Here is a 14,175-nt window from a genome sequence, read left to right as displayed (position 1 = left end):
TTAAAGATACAGTAAAAAATGTGTGAAGAGTATCTACTTAGAAATCCTCATAATTGTCCCTGAAGTTGAAAAATTAGCTAAGGGAAGTAACATACAAGTCACTGTACCTCACATTGTCAGTGATAATGAGTATTGATTGCAGGGGTTTTATCTCTATTGGCCATATGCACACAGACCAGCATAACAATTTGGTTAAATATCCTTCATCACCATTGTGCAATGCAGCGATCAGAGAAACTAAATTTAGTTTTCAGACTACATGCATAAATAACCTGAGGTTTTCACAGTTAAGTAAACACATTAAGCAACAGCATCCTGACAAATGTTGTTTTCAAGTACAATTTGCCAGCAAAAAATAGGATAAAAAATTCTGTGTAGTTCTTTCCAAACAAAATTATTTTCCTAAGTGAACCTTCCCCACATATATTGTAACAGCTACAACTTTCAAAATGATGAGGAGATAACCTTTGACTTGCACTGCTGCTTGATACAAGTTGCTGTTCATACTTCAACACCCCACTCTTTTTTCACTGTCAAATTCTATCATTAGGGGTCATGACTTAGAAATACAGGCTTGTTAATGCCACCTAGTAAATATGAAAACAAAATAATTTATGTTCTTGTCCCACCATAGAAGATATTAAAAATCTTCCAACCGGTCTGAAATTGATAATCCAATCCAAACACTATAATTTCACATTGCAGATTATCAACAAGTACCAACAGTAATTTTCTTTTATTAAATGAAGGCAGTGGCTCTTATACAAGCAACAATATGCCCATCAACCACAGCATTTGACAAAATGGCCCTTGTGTTCAGCTTGCTATTTCACTAGTATAAAAATTGTCAAGCAATTGCCTGGAAAAACTGTAAAAGGGCTCAATTACCTTCAGATTTGTCCAACCAAGCTCAATAAACCCTATTAGATTCAATGTTCAGACATATTCCTCCCAATTTGTAACTGTCCCACCTGCAACTAGTTATTGCATTTCATACCACAGAGGAAGAAAAAAAGCCACATAAATTATGAATTCTAGTTGAAAACACTAGTTGAAAACTTCAGTCCTAAAGACAAAAAAGTCCAATCCTTTCTCCCTTGCAGCAACAGGCAACAGAGAGGAAGAAGGCAGTTTCAGGGAGCAGCTACAAAAATGCACATTTCCTCTAACAAACAGGAACCAGCCTCATGGCCACAGATCTTCGCTCCAAATTAGCAGAGCCCTGGTACGGAGTATGTCACCTGCCAACAACCAGAAGCAAATAACTCTTCCACTGGTCTCTACTGGCCAAAGGCAGGCAGACATCATAAGCCTTGAGCGGGTCAGAAAACACCACAAGGGTGGGACAGGAACTAAGGATTTCATACCTGGATTTATTGCCAGAAACTCTGCCTCTGCTTATCAACAGAGCTGATAAAACAACCTGCAAAATCCGCAGCCTCTGGTCACCATCTAAGGTGTGAGCTGGTCTCCTTTATCAGCAGCCTAAAGGCTGCCCAGCTGCTATTGGTACCCTTTTTATGCAAGCTGCTTTTACAATTTGCCAGTCATTGGAAAGCTGCCTCCATCAACCTTCCAGACACAATAAAACAAGGTGCTTCTCCAGGGAGTATCAGGAGAAGGGGGCAAGTTGAGAGTTTCTGAAATTTGCTATTATTTGTTATTTACAATTAGCTGCAAATTACATGTAGATGCTATGCATCCATGTGGACATTTGGCAACATGAAGGAGAAGCCTAAAATCTTTGAAACTGGAGGTTTTCATTTCCTGAATTTATGTGCAGGATGGGAAATGGACAATCAAAAGTTTACCTAAATCTGTGTTAAGAAATATTTCACCCAACTGTTAGCTTTAATTAACCTCAATTAGTAGTGATTCCATATTCATTCCACCTGTTGTCTGGATGTAAAGTTTTCCCTAAGACAGCAAACATCACCAATTATTTTAAACAGCATCATATAAAGACCCACCTGGTGCTTTCCCCTCTATCACTCATGCAAGTAAACAGAAGAGATAACAGCAAGCATGGTATAATAAAACCCAGGGCTGAGTTTTTTATCTGTGGATTTACTGTGTGCTGCTGTGAAGTTCCTAAACCTAAAGCTATCTGCACCGAACAGGTTCATAAACAGGAGAAATTATCAGTGTGTGGCTGTAGCCCTTAAGCAGTTGACTTCTTGAATGTGTTCACCTCCTGTTGATTTCATCAGGAATGAAATGCAGCAGCTTCTAAAAGCTGGTAACACTAGTGCCATGAAATTCAACTTTTTAGGGAGAAGCCCTCAAGGAAAACCAGGTTTTGTTGCTCTTACTGTTAAGGCACCCTCTTCTTTCCATCACAAAAATAACTAGGAAACCAGTATCTAACTTGCAGAAGGAAGTTTTTATTCACCTGGCTATTTTTTCTCATCTTCACTCAAAATCTGAGAACCAGAAATGGTCAAAAGTATATAGACTTTGCAAATCTCAACTGAAAACACTGGGAACATTTCAAATGGAATGCTAAACCATGGAGTTTAGTACATTTAAAGACATGTCCTCAAAGAACAAAGAGGTAGAAGGAGTGCATTTCATCTTTCCCTCCAAAGTAGGAAAAGCCACACAGAAGGTAATGAGGAGTCACCCTCAAGACAGACTCTGGATACTAAACACTTCCAGTGCCACAGCCTGAGTGTTTGGGACTACATGGAACTAACTCTGAAGTTCCCACAGATCCCAGAGACAGCAGAGGAACAGGCACAGGGACTGAGGAAGACACATTAACTGGCCCATGAGATCCTACCAGAGCTTCCCTGTGTCACATCTGCCACAGGGTTTTTGACTAGTTGACAGATGCAGCTGAATTTAAAGCAATGCAAGCAACAATTCTGCAGGCTCCACTGGCCAAAAGTGTTTTGAAACACAAATGAAAAAAGTACTAAGATAAAGTCAGGGTTTTAAAACAATTTAAAAGGAAACTAAAGGCTAAAACCAAGGGAGAGGTTGGAGGGGTTTTTTCAATCCATGTTATTATTTCTACTACCTTTTGCTGGTTGGCTCTGTCTAGCTTTCCGTTTTATTATACTCAGCTTTTCTTTCCCTTGCTCCTGACTTTACTCCTCTGTGTTCCTCATTCCTTCTCACCAGTCCCCTTAGAATGCTCCCACATGTTCTGCCTTGGTCTCACAGTTTCAGCACTCCACCTCCTCCTCCGTTATTCTTTGTTCCTCCAAATCTCATCTATGCCAACATCTACACCCCTTTTTCCACTGATCTGCACATCCTTGCAAGTGTTCAAGGCTCTGAGCAATGTTGTCTACAGGAGTGTGTCCCTGCCCATGGCAGGGGAGCTGAAATGAGATGATCCTTAAGGTCCCTTCCAACCTAAATCATTATTTGGTCATAAACTATTCCTGAAGAACATTTTAGGCTGCAGGGCTACCACTCTCCTTCAGACAATCTCTTTAAATTTGGATTTATGGTATCAAAGGTTCACTTTCTCTCTGTCTTTTTCCACATCAGCCTAAGGGAGAAGACAAACCAAACCTGGCCACAAGTTAGGTAGACCTCAGCTATCCTATCTGGCTTTAATGTCAAATGACAGGAAACACTCACAAGCATTGTAATCTCAAATACTTAATTTACCTAAGCATTTTATCTTGTTCTGCACACAGTAGCACATTCAGCTGTGCATTAAAGCATATGCTGAGCTTTAAGCATGGGATTCAATTAGCCCATGCAGCAAAGGCTGAAGGATGCACCCTGATACTCTGCTGAAGAGGGATTACCCAAATGCTCAGAATCAAGCACAGTCTTAAGGATGCTACTCAGATTAGGGCTTCAGTAACATAGTCTCAAATAAAATTTATGGTATCTGGTTTTATCCAACTGCCATTTTTGACATATAAAACATGCTCCAACTGTCTGTCTAATGCCTTGGCATGCATTCATTCTTTTCAAGCACACTCTGCAGGAAAAAAATAAACCAAAATAGCCAAGGCAGAAAAAAATAAACACCAAAGGGGACAGAACAATCGATTCTGAAGATTCTTCACATAAACTACACTCTGCTGATGGAGTCCTAACACTAGAAGACAAGGTTTAATTCCCTCACTGACATTTAACCAAACCAAGACAAAAACTAACTTTAACTTTCCTTAGATTTTCCACAAGAGCAGTAACATTCAAAAAAGCAAACTGCTGGTGTATGGGATAATGTAGCAAAAAAAAACCCAAGTTTGTAGCACATGCACAAAATTAATATCCTAAAAAGAAGCTTGTCTACACAGTATTGGAAAGGCTGAAGTCAGCATTGACTATGCACCATGAATAACTTCTAGCCTAAAAGTGCTTGGAGGCTTCCTGTTCATATCAGCTTTAAGAAGGTATATTTCAAGTGTTGATATTATGATTCTTAAAATAGGCACTTAAATACTTATATTTAGTATGCAAAGGAAAAGGAAAAAAAAAAGATAGATAATGTGCTTCCTATTCAAGAAAGAACATACTCCCTTTCTCATTTCCTAAATCCCTCCAGGAATTAATCAGCAGTGAGATTCATCCACCAAAGTGGAAGTGCACCCTTAGAGGCTTATAGTGGTATGTATCTGTCAGTAAGAAGTTCATTTTTTTGTGGTTTGAGGGGTTTTTTTTATTAACAGGGATTACCTAAAGCAAACAAAATTATTATTTGCTTCCACAGATAGTAGAAGATGCTCAAAATGAAAATTGTGACTGTACGTTTACCAACACCTCAAATATTTCATTTGTAAAATGCTTCTAAATCCTAAACTATTGACCACAGTGATAGCATATTTTTACCCCCTTAAATCAAGTAGCTAAATATTGAAGTCTCAAGAGTCAAGCTGAACCTTGATGCGATACCACACCACATTCAAGGAAATTATCTTTTCAATCAGTTTTTGGCAAGTCTGGTGATTCCCAGTACAGCTTCTCTCTGTTGGCACACACCAGATGTTGACCTAAGGATTCTTTCTTGACACTGAATTCCCTTGCAGAAAGAAATAGGTAGACCTGGAGAATTGACATAGTAACAGTACTGGAGTTACTGATTACTAGCATAAGATAGAGAAGGTTAAAGCTCTTCCAGTTGTACCCCACAGATCATCATTGAGCATGGATAGAGATGCAAGTGACTTCAAACACGTTCCGTTGCCCAGAAGCACAGCATTCCTGATGAACCATGAGATCCTACCAACACTTAAGTTTTGTTTGCTTCAGAATTAAATGGGCCCCAAATTTAATTTTTTTTTTCAGAATTAAACCCACTTTAGGAATTTCTCATAACTCATTTTGGCTGTGACAGGCTTTAAATGGAAGGAGAATCTGCTTCAGAGAGCCTATAATTGTATGTGAATTCCTGTAAGAGCCTGATATTTATAATTTACAGCTTTTTATAGTCCCCTGCAGGGACTATAGTCCCCTGAGAGGTCCAACCAGGACACCCAATGACGTCTGCAGCATCCTGTCACTCTGCTGACAAAGGAGGAAACAATAACTCAGGGACACAGAGTATTTAGTGGCTGGATTTCATGCACATGCACTTCCACATGTTGCCCAAATAAGAACATACTCTGGCCAAAACAAAAAGTGAAAAATCTTAACTTCTCTACCCTCACCTGCAAAAAATATAAAACCCATGCACTAACCAGAATTTCTGTTTAAAAATATCCCGGCGAAAATAAAAAGCGTTTGTTCCACTGCCCGTTGTTCAGCTTTCAGCACAGCCCTGCAAGGCCAGAGACTGTAAATCAACCACTGGCATGTGCTTACACAAGGCTGTGCTCCCAGCTGGCCTCCCATCCACCTCCGCTGGCAGCTTTCTAAAGCTTGGATTTGTCTTTTGGCAGTGGTGCTCCCAACAGCGAGCATTCACAGAAAGGGCGTACAAGATGTTTCTGAAGAAAACTGAAATGTGTCCCTTTCCCGGCATCTTACAAACTGAGATGGAATTTTAAAAATTTCCCTTCACCTTGACCTTGACATAACTACCCAGCCTCTACAAGGTATGTAGTGAGAAGAAAAACAACTCTGTAAGAATAAAAACATCTTTTATTTTGGTTTACTTTGGTAGCACGTGTCCCACGGCAGCTCCAGACACCTTCTGCAGAGTTATATTCACATGAGCTGCCCTTAGCCTACAGTCAGGAGCTAGTGGGGGCCATGACAAGGACAAAAGCACTGAAGGCTTGCTCTGCCCTCTCTAAAAAGCACGGGATGATCCCACTCATTGGCATGATGATCTAACCCATGGGTGTGATTAGCACTGAATGGAGTTAAGACTTGTAGGTAGCTTGTGAGTAGACCAATTCCACCCAGCTTCCAACCTCCTTTCCCAACCCTCTTGGAAGGTGCCTCTAATCATGTGTTGGGTACTTGGCTGGTCCCAGAAACACTTTGAGAAAAATATGAGCATCAGACCTCTTGATGGAAACCACAGCTCCAAAACCAGCCCCCACATCAATGGAGGCTGGTGAGCCACTGAAGTTGAGAAGAAACTGCTTGCCCTGCACTCAATTTTCTGAGGCAGCACCCGACTGTGGGGAAGGTGAGGTCAACAGCAGCCAGCTCAAGTGGAAGGTGACCCTGCCCATGGCAGCAGGGTCAGAACCAGATGGTCTTTAAGGTCCCTTCCAACTCAAACCATTCTTGAACAGTGCAAACCTGCTAAAGCCAGCTGTGTTCACTTCAACGTGCCCCTCTGCCTTCCCCTCAAAACCATAGTGCAGGAAATGAGAAAAAAAATGTGCCTGTCCTGATCTTATCTACAGAGATGTGGCCAGGAAATCCATGACTAATAGCAGTCCTGGGGTGGTCTACCAGCCCTGAAGACTGGGCAAATGGCATTTGCAAGAAGGGGCAGCAGGGAGGCAAAAGAGCAGGAACAGCTGAGTTATGGCTCCAGCTCCCTGTAAATGCTTCTCTCAACAAGCAATTACCTTGAGAAATTTTAGACAGAACAGGTCAAGAATACATCTCTCCAGCCTGTATGTGCACTTGCAGTCTGCAGCACCTACACTGCACCCAGCTCAGACACAACTCAATACAAGCAAAATGCACTGGCACTGTAATTTATAAACACCACCACAGGCAAAATCCCAGCAGACTCAAGGCCTTTGCCCATGGGCAGCTCAATTGCACTGCAACACATCCTATCAATAAATCAAATTATCACCTTAGAAACAAGTCCTATCATCAACCAGAGTTTCAGAAAACACACTTAAAATGCAAATTAAAACCAGCCTTTTAGTATGGCTTAAGCCAGTTAGAAGGAACCACCTGATGAAAATGAGAGGGCTTTTCTTTTCCCCGTGTATTGTTTGCTTGCAAAGTTTCTGCCTCCTTCAAATAGTCTGTCTTGGCAGTACTTCACTGAGTAGGGCTAAAACTGCACTCAACTATATGAAAAAAATTGAATTTATCACCATTCAACTTCCTTATTTTAGCAGAAAGAAAAAATGTGGGTTTTTTTTTCCCCAGAACTACTGTAAACCAAGAAGTTTCCCAATTTTTTGGCCAGAAATCAAAAAGAGCAAGGGGCTGGGGAAATCTAAGTATAAAGAGAATTTGAGAGACAGTAAAACTATAGCCTGCATATGATACCTGGGTGATAGTCACTACATGGACTCATTCAATAGGCAAGTTACAAGCATGGGATGGGAGCTCAGAGCTGGTTATCAGTTGATGGGAGCCCATGAAGTGCAGCAACAAGCACCAGCCACAGGGTATTATTCTTTTGCTACCCAGTAGATGATTAGTAACAAGCTTCCCCTTTGGGTCTTTGCTGCTACTGAAATTAAAATCTGCTTCAAATTCCTCTTTCTGTTTCTTCAGAAATCCAGTTTGGGCTGCTGGAAACGAAAGCAGAGTATGGCTTCCACAACCACCTTTTCCTAGAAGGATGTTCCAGTCTACTCTTCTAAGCAAGCCCACACAATATCCTCGGAAGAAATTAATACAGAAAAAAGTCTTGTAGATACATCAGGAAAAAAACAGGGCCAAGATCAACAAGAAATCCTGAATTCCAAATTATGATAAATTCTTTACCTACATATTTAATGTATATATTGCAAAAAAAATTATTTTAGCCATTTAAATATCTTATAAAATAATATGAAAGGCTGCTTTAGGCTTCTGAATACACTTTTTTATTGATACACGAGAACATGCCTTTCTGGCTTGGTGCATAACTGGATTTTTATGCAATTTTGACAAACACAATAAAAACAAAATCACCCATACCAGGGTATCTTGTACCCTTTTTTTGATTGGCAATGCAAAGCAATGGAATATGGAAATGCTGTGCGCTCACATTAAGTGTGTATTTCAGACTATTCTTCACCAAAGAAGAATATGAAGAAAAAATATTTCCCAAGAAAATGATGTATATGCAGTTTAGCTAACCATGTGTCTATCTTTCAGCTCTCCAGGGACTTAAAATTACTATTCAGTTTTACCTGTAATTTGATGTTTCACTACAATACAAAGACATAACTGGCTAGGAAAGAGATACAGATCAAAGGGCTCCTTTGATGGAAAGGCTGAAATGATGGACACTTCAAACCAGTGACTTCACAGGACAGACAGCCATGTGCTCATAACTCAAAATTTCTCCCATGATAGAGCTACTTGTTTACATAATAAAATATTAATGAATGAGTAGGTAATGATGAACCATTAACATGGGGAGAAAATTGCTTGGCAGTCTCTGTTCTTCTCTCAGACAAGATGCTTTTGTGGACAAAGTTATAGAAGGCACACATTTACTTCATCAGTACATTTTTCCTCTTTTCATTACCCCTTTTTTTCTACTCTCTGTTTTAGGCTACAACACTGCAGCCTGCAGCTGTTGATGCGCCCATAGCTTCTGCACTGTGCAGTGTTACTGTCTTCAGCAGGATGCTCACCTTACCATGGAGGCCATACCTGGTGAGAAGAAAGCTCCTTAACTGCTTCAGTCCAGCCAGGGGTGCCGTTTTGTTTTTAACAGCAGCTTTCCCATTTGCACTGGAACATGTAGGCCAAAAAAGCATTGACTACGACTAATGTTTAAGCACAAATGAAAAGATTCCCAGTGATCTGTGTTCAGTATCACAGTGTAATTTCCACAGAGGAAATGTCACTCCTTTTACAAATGCAGGCTCACCAGCTTCAGACAGCATTTTCATGTTAGCAGAACACAGGCCAGCAAGTGACTTCTTATGAGCAAGAAAACAGAGGCACAAACAGAAGAGTGAAGAAACAAAAGTGTCAGATAGGGAAGACGTGGGCACTAAGTTCAGGAAAAACTTCCTACAGTAAAAGCACTTAAGCCCTGGGACATAACCCCAGGGAAAAGATCATGAGTTTTTAAAGACAGAGGAAACATATGTCAGGAATAAGAAGAACTTTAGGGACAAGGGATGACCTCTGAGTCTCTTCCAATCCTACCTCCTTTGGTCCTCTGATGCACAGTCACAACACAAAAATGTAATAAACAAAAACAGAAGGAAAAAGTAATGGAGGTCACTTTAGATGGTAGTCAGCAAACCACCTCCCAAAGACTGTAGAGTTGTCAAAGCTTCCTCAGGAAGTGACAAAGACTAGAAACTTTGCCTTAGTCGTAAACCTGGCAATCTCTTCTGTGGTTGCCACACACAATTACGTCAGGATTTAGAAGGGAGCTGTAAATCACTCCTCCAGCCCACATAAAGAAAATGTTGGGAGCTAAGGCACAGGGCCCTCAGCAGCCACAGACAGATTAGGAAAGCTGGCAGCTGCACAGCCAGCCACATTTCAGCACTGAAGCACGGCTCAGGAACACAGCAGCTCCCCTACACTTCTTTCTCCTTCAGCCACTCAACAAGGTGCCCACATGGAAACACCATGCAAATCAAATGAGAGCTACTCTTCATTTCACCACACACACTGAGCTGCAGCTAAAACCTGCTCAGACCCAGAAGCATGTGGCATCTAACACAGGGACAACTGCTGGGAACAAACAAACTGGACTGAGAGTCCAGGAAGAGTCAAGGGTAACAAGACAGGACTCGGAGCAGCGCTCAAGTATTTGCACTCAGGAAGATGAACACCTTCCACATGCAGATACCTCACTGCCCAGCAGCAATAATTTACTGGAGGAAGTCGTTTAGGAGCAGGCTTGAGGACACTTGTGTGGCAACATACTAAAGAGAGCTGTTCAACTGCACCTCTGTAGCTCCTACAGCTGCGGCTGTGAAGCACTGGACAATTAGGCAGGCATCCTGCTCCTGCTAGCCCACTGGCAAGCTGGAACCACCCCTTCTCACAGAGCTCTGCAATCAACAAAGCCTTCCTTCCAAAGTGACTCACTCCTACCCACTCCTGCTGCCCCAGATTTCCCCTTTGCCTTTCTCTAGCAACAAATCCCATAACCATCAGCTTGTAGCGCACTACTCCTGGCTGCTCCAAATCACTCCCATGACACCCACAGAGAGTTTTAAAAACTCCAGGATACTCTGAAGGAGGAAGAAATGAAATGCAGACACCCAAATCCATTTTGTTAGGTTAATGCTAAAAAGTAGAGGCCAGGCTCCTTCCTGGCAATGTGGGGTTACATCCAGGAGCCAATAACCTACTCCCCCTCTCCAGTGCAATGGCTCCAGGCTACTCACTGGCCCTGGAGTACTGCACTGGCCTGTAGGGCTGGCAATGTGGACCACACCTCTGGTTTCTCTATTTCTCTTCATCATCCTCCCATCTAGACCCTCTATAGCCAAATGGGGCTTCAGAGCTTGTGGAGGAGCCGGTTTTGCAAACGTTGCACCGGCTGCAATTTTTTCCCACTGGGAAATTCTGAATAGGCAGGAACAGCCCAAGCCCAGGTCCTCTGCACAGCTTGAAGCCAGAAACTGTCAGTGATCCTCCTGTCTGATTCAGAGGTGCAGCCTAGGGCTGTGTTCAGAAGTGGGGAGGGATATGGGCTTACAAACCAATTTAATTCATATTTCTAACAAGGATAAGAACTTTTCTTGGGACTAGGACATGCCAGACTTGACTGATTATCAAGGAATCTATGACATACAATGCAGATTAACTAGGTCCAGGATCTACTGAGAAAAACAACTGTCAAGATTTCTTTTGGCAGATCTGAGAATGTATTTTTGAATTGCCATCTAGCTTTCAAGCAGATCAGAAGACTAATCCCTCCATTTGTTCACACAGACAAGTATGGAGTTTCCCTGCTCTAGAAATGTCTAAACTTGTTGAGAGGATTCATCTGAAGGATTCCTCTCTTTTGGGAAAACAGCATCAATCCCCACAGTAAATGAGATGTCTGTGATCAGAAGTAGAAGGTTTTCTAGGACTATGCCCTCTTAAAACAGAAGGAATATTTCACTCATTACTAAGTGACTATAACTACAGACACATCTCCCTAAGTGCTACCACTGCCACCCCATCATTTTAATGAATCTGCAGAGTAATTGCATACTCCTAGTAACACAGAGCTGCATTATAGATTTCTTTCCCTGTGTTAAAAAAAAACAAAAAAACAACAACAACAAAAAAAAATTGCCTTACAAAACCTCCAGTAAGTTTTAATGTTACAAAACATCAATAAATTATGGACATGAGGAATCTCATACCACAAGACACTTCATCTCTATAAAATTACAACATTTTCTGCTGGAGAAGAAAACAAGACATCCACGTATTCTACCACAGACGTCTCATGTTTGTACAAACCACATTTATTTTTGTCACAATGCCATTTTAAAAGTTGAAGGCAGGAATTCTAACCAAGAAAGGAGGAATGGTCACTGCCAAATTCTTTGGGTTGAACTCTCCAGTGCCCTGGCACAGCATCCTGGCAAGAACTACTCCAAGGCAAGGTACCCACTCCTGCTGGGCTAAGTGTCAACACAAATCAGAGAGAACTGGAACGTCTACTTGTGTTTGGTTTTCAAACCTTCAACTCATTCGGATGGCATGAAAGCAAATTCACTCTAAAATGCCTTCATTCATGCAGCTTCTCTGAGTGTTTATGGGGACATGTGGGCCTGAAAGCAGCCGAACTTGCACCGGGTATTTTGAGATGTTTGACTTTAAAAAAAAAAGTTGTGTACTGGAGGAGTGATGCTCTGCTGGTTACTGTCAGGAGAGGCAGTTCTGCTCCGCAGCAGTGTTTGTGCCAACTTAGTGGGCACATTTTGCCGGGAAGCTCCCTCGGTGCCGGGCAGAGAAGGGCAGGAACAGCCAAAGTGCAGAGCTAAGCACATTGTTGCTCCAGATGTGAAACGCACGCGCGAGTTCGCCAAAAAAGCGGAAAAAAAAAAAAAAAAAAAGGAATGGCAAAAAGGACGTTCCTGTAAGGAGTCGAGTCAAAGAAGGGCTGCTGAATAAAGCCAGGCAAGGAACTAAACAAAGCACCGAGCAGCACATCGGTGAGACGGGACTGAGCACCGGGAGAAGGAGCCATCCGACATCCGACACGGCGTCCCGGGGACGTGCTTGTCTCCGGGCAGCTCCCCTCCGCTGGCACGGGGCTTGCCGTGGCCACCGCCGCCTGTGACGAGCCCCCAGGGTGGGCAGCAAGCCCCCTTCCCCCCACAGGCACCGTCGGGGTGCTGGCACCAAAGGAGACCTCCGCGGGGCCACCGCCCTCGGGGGCATGGCTCTGCGCCGGCAACCCCCGCCTGGGGAGCGCTGGGGGGACCCCCCGACAGAGAGCCACTCACCGCCTCCCCCAGCCCGCTACGCCCTGCTCACTTTTAAAAAGAAACAAGACAAAAGCAAGAAGCCCCAAAGCCTCCCCCCGCCCGGTGCGCGGCTGCCAAGTTTCGGCGTGGAGGAATTTTGCGCGGCCGAGCCCCCCGCCCCGCCCGGGACCGCCAGACGCGGCGTCCCCCGGGAAGCGGGACAGCGAGGCTGGAAGCGTTCCCCGGCTTAGCGAGCACCCCGGCTCCACAGCCCCCACCTGCGAGGCGAGAGAGGAAGGAAAGGAAGGGGCAAGCGACCCGCCGGTCGCCCTTACTCACTCCAAGCAGACACACTTTCAGCTCGCGTATCGCCATCATCTGCCCGGGGCCCGGCCGCTCCGCATCCCCGCCGCTCCGCACTGCCCCGCCGAGGCGGCCCAGCCCCGCCGGGGCCGCCCCGCCGCCGGTCACATGCGCCGGCCCCGCCCCGCTGCTGCCCCGCGCCGCCGGACCGGCCGGGGGCGGGCGCGGCGCTGAGCCCCGGGCCGGGGCAGCGGGACAGCGCAGCATCGTTCGCGATGGAAGGGAGCTCTGGAGAGCAGCTGGTCCAGCCCTCCTGCCAAGCCACGGTCACCTGGAGCAGGTGAAGCAGGAACACATCCAGGTGGGGTTTGAATGCCTCCAGAGAGGGAGACTCCATGACCTCCCTGGACAACTTGTTCCACTGCTCTGCCACCCTCAGTGTGAAGTTCTTCCTCGTGTTGAGGTGAAACCTCTTGTGTTTCAGTTTATGGCCATTGCTTCTCATCCTTTCACCGGGAACGACTTAAAAGTCTGACACCATCCTTTTGGCACCCGCCTTTGAGATACTTGTATGTATTAATGAGATCCCCTTCAGTCTCTTCTGAGGCCCAGAGTCTCTTCTCATAAGAGAGATGCTCCAGAGCCCTAATAATCTTTGTGTCCCTTCGCTGGACCCCCTCCTGGAGCTCCTTGTCTTTCTTGTACTGCAGGGTAAATATTTGCTGTTGTGAGAAAAACAGTCTGTGAGAGACGGCATCCTGCAGGGGGCTGCGCATATGCTTAGTCCTACACACCATGTGCTGGGCTAGGCACGGGAAGGGGACTGCTCTGGCTGTGAACCATCTGAATCCATCTCCTTTTTCTTTCATTTTTCCTTTTTTTTTTTTTTTTTTTTTTTAAGCTTTTCCTGCTATGTCCAGAAATAATTGAAAATAGTAATTCCATTTTTTACCCAATCCTGGTAATACACACCTAATTTGGACTAAAATAGTCAATCTCAGGTTAGTAGTAGGGTTGTAGCCCACACACCACATACCAAATTTAAGTTAAACTCATCAGCTTAAGGCTAGTCTTCTGAAATCAATGAAGAAGAAGTCATAACCACTCTGCTCTTGGTATACAAGGTTCTAGAATTTATGGAGAAGGTTTGTGCACAATAACCCCAGTAACTCAGAACAACAGCATCCATCAGATATTTTAAATCAGAGCTTCTCTG

The 14,175-nt window shown here is 43.8% G+C and overlaps 1 protein-coding gene across 1 annotated transcript in view; it reads right to left on the bottom strand.

Moving 5' to 3' along the window:
• The window catches only part of RAB31 (RAB31, member RAS oncogene family), a 61,140-nt gene extending 48,038 nt beyond the window's left edge, over positions 1-13,102 (bottom strand). The window contains exon 1 of the mRNA XM_021527772.2: positions 12,996-13,102. Coding sequence (XP_021383447.1) covers positions 12,996-13,034 — 39 coding nt within the window. The 5' untranslated portion in view covers positions 13,035-13,102. The remainder of the gene's footprint in view (positions 1-12,995) is intronic.
• Positions 13,103-14,175: the final 1,073 nt, after the last annotated feature.

This window comes from Lonchura striata, chromosome 1, assembly GCF_046129695.1.
Source record: "Lonchura striata isolate bLonStr1 chromosome 1, bLonStr1.mat, whole genome shotgun sequence".
In the NCBI taxonomy this organism is placed as follows: domain Eukaryota; kingdom Metazoa; phylum Chordata; class Aves; order Passeriformes; family Estrildidae; genus Lonchura; species Lonchura striata.
Note: the sequence above shows the minus strand (reverse complement) of the source record. Positions and strands in the feature narration are given on the sequence as shown.